The sequence below is a fragment of the Ipomoea nil genome, unplaced genomic scaffold (assembly GCF_001879475.1).
Source record: "Ipomoea nil cultivar Tokyo-kokei standard unplaced genomic scaffold, Asagao_1.1 scaffold0222, whole genome shotgun sequence".
NCBI classification, from domain to species: domain Eukaryota; kingdom Viridiplantae; phylum Streptophyta; class Magnoliopsida; order Solanales; family Convolvulaceae; genus Ipomoea; species Ipomoea nil.
Window position 1 is genome coordinate 3,330 of NW_017616650.1, and position 2,698 is coordinate 6,027.

Consider the following 2,698-nt stretch of genomic DNA (forward strand, 5'->3'; position numbering starts at 1 on the left):
ATGTGCGTGGACTACACCGACCTTAATAAGGCTTGCCCGAAAGACCCGTTTCCCCTACCTCGGATCGACCAGTTAGTTGACGAAACGGCCGGGTCGGCGCTACTGAGTTTCATGGACGCCTTCAGAGGGTACCACCAAATATTTATGCACCCGGCGGATGAGGAGAAGACCGCCTTCCTGACACCGGACGGAGTTTACTATTATCGAGTCATGCCCTTCGGACTTAAAAATGCCGGGGCTACGTACACCCGAATGGTCGCCCGGTTGTTCCAACATCTGCTTGGGAAATCGATGGCTGCATACGTCGACGATATGCTCGTCAAGAGCCGGGAGGAGGATAAGCATGCGGAGGACTTGGCCGACTGCTTCAAGGTAATGATAAAATACAACCTTCGGCTGAACCCCAAAAAGTGCGCGTTCGCCGTCCAAGGTGGCAAATTCTTGGGTTACATGGTCACCAAACGAGGCATCGAGCCTAATCCGGAAAAAGTACAGGCCATCATCGACATGCAGCCTCCTACAACCGTCAGGGACCTACAACGGCTGACTGGCCGATTGGCCGCCCTTAGCCGCTTCTTGAGCAAAGCGGCGGATAAGACCGTACCCTTCTTCGAAGCCATGAAGAAGAAGGAGGGATTCGCTTGGACTGCCGAATGCCAACAATCGTTCGAGGAGTTGAAACAGTACCTCTCAACGCCCCCAGTGCTGTCTACCCCCCAGGTGGGCGAGCCTCTATTCTTGTATCTCGCCGCCTCAGCCAAGGCAGTGAGTTCGGTGTTGGTCCGAGAGGAGGACCGAGTCCAGCACCCGGTTTATTACGTAAGTCGCTCGCTGAAAGCCGCTGAGACGCGGTACGCCGTGTTGGAAAAGATTGTGTATGCATTGGTAGTCACCGTGCGCAAGCTGGCACCCTATTTCCAAGCTCATACCGTTCGAGTTTTGACAGACCAGCCGCTCGGAAGCGTGCTAAGAAACCCCTTGTCCTCCGGCCGACTTGTAAAGTGGGCCGTAGAGTTGACTCAGTACGGGATTGAATACCAACCCCGGCCTTCCATTAAGGGTCAAGCCTTGGCCGACTTCCTGGTTGAATGCACGGCAAGTGAGGAAGAAAAGGAACATGCCTCGGAGAGCTGCCCAGGCGAGTGGTGGGAAATGCACGCGGACGGAGCATCGAGTCGACAACACTGTGGAGGCGGTGTCATGCTCATCACTCCGGAAGGATTCCGGCTATATTACGCTCTGAGATATCGGTTCTCAACATCAAATAATGAGGCCGAGTACGAAGCGGTATTAAACGGCCTCCGACTCGCCAAGGCCCTGGGAGTCGAGCGGCTGCGAATCAAGACTGACTCCAGACTAGTAGTCGGACAGATCTCGGGTACGTGTGAAGCTAAGAATACAAGGATGGTACTATACAAAGAGCGTGCGGTCGAGATGTTAAAAGGGTTCGGGGCTTACGAGATAGAGTACATACCCCGCGCGGACAACATGGAAGCCGACCTATTGTCCAAAATTGCCCTGGAAGGGGTACCGGACCACCTGATAAAAATTTGCTAGAAGGAGGAGTTAAACCGGCCGAGTGTTGAGGAGGCACCACTGGAAGTCCAGCGAGTAGATATCGAGGAATGGGATCGAGTGAAAAATCCCGAAATGTTCTGGATAGAGGACATCCGGCGATTCATAGAAAAAGGCGAGTTACCGGAAGACCCGGGAGTCGCCGCGAGAGTTCGGCGGAAAGCCCCTTCCTTCCAGATCATCGACGGACAGCTATACAAACAGTCGTTCGGTGGACCCTTACTAAAGTGCCTGCTTAGACCCGAGGCCGAGAAAATAATGGACGAAGCTCATAGAGGCATTTGTGCCGCGCACCAGGGCGTTCACACGCTCGCCAGGAAGTTGGTCGTTCAAGGGTATTATTGGCCGACCATGATGCGAGACTGCATCGAATGGATGTCCAGATGCGGCGTTTGTCAAGCATTCGCCAGGAAAGACACCCGGCCGGCCACCTTTTATACACCGGTCACCATTGCTATCCCCTTCGCCAAGTGGGGAATAGACTTGTTGGGGCCATTGCCCGTCGCCCCGGGAGGTCTGAAGTTTTGTGTCGTGGCTATCGACTATTTCACCAAATGGGTCGAGGCAGAGCCATTGGCTAGCATCACTGAGTACCAATGTCGACGTTTTCTGTAGAAAAGGGTGATATGTCGCTTCGGCCTGCCCGAGCACATCGTCAGCGACAACGGGCGACAGTTTGACTGCCAGGCCTTCGCTGATTTCTGCCGCCGACACGGTATCAAGCATACCAAGGTCTCGGTGGCGTACCCACAAGCCAATGGGCAGGTCGAGAATGTGAATCGAACGTTGGTCGATGGGATCCGGAAGAAGCTCGAAGACATCCGAGGAAGTTGGGCGGATGAGTTTGACCGAGTCCTATGGGCTTATCGCACTACCCAGCGGCGAGCGACGGGGGAGAGCCCGTTCTCGCTCGCATACGGCTTCGAGGCCAAAGTTCCAGTCGAAGTAGTCGAGCCCACCCACCGGGTTCGCATCTACTCGGATGCAGCGAACGAAGAGAATTTGCGGATCGAGAAAAATTTCCTAGAAGAAAGGAGGGAAGCCGCAAGTGCACGGATGGTCGAGTACCAGCAGGCGGTGAAAAGATATCGCGATCGGAGGACTCGCCCGCGAACCTTCCAGG

At 54.7% G+C, this 2,698-nt stretch overlaps 1 protein-coding gene across 1 annotated transcript; it reads left to right on the forward strand.

Moving 5' to 3' along the window:
* Window positions 1-291: 291 nt before the first annotated feature.
* Window positions 292-2,190, forward strand: LOC109193556. Its single transcript, XM_019344411.1, has 2 exons — window positions 292-1,407; window positions 1,558-2,190. The coding sequence occupies exons 1-2, from the start codon at window positions 292-294 to the stop codon at window positions 2,188-2,190; spliced, it is 1,749 nt and encodes a 582-aa protein (XP_019199956.1).
* Window positions 2,191-2,698: the final 508 nt, after the last annotated feature.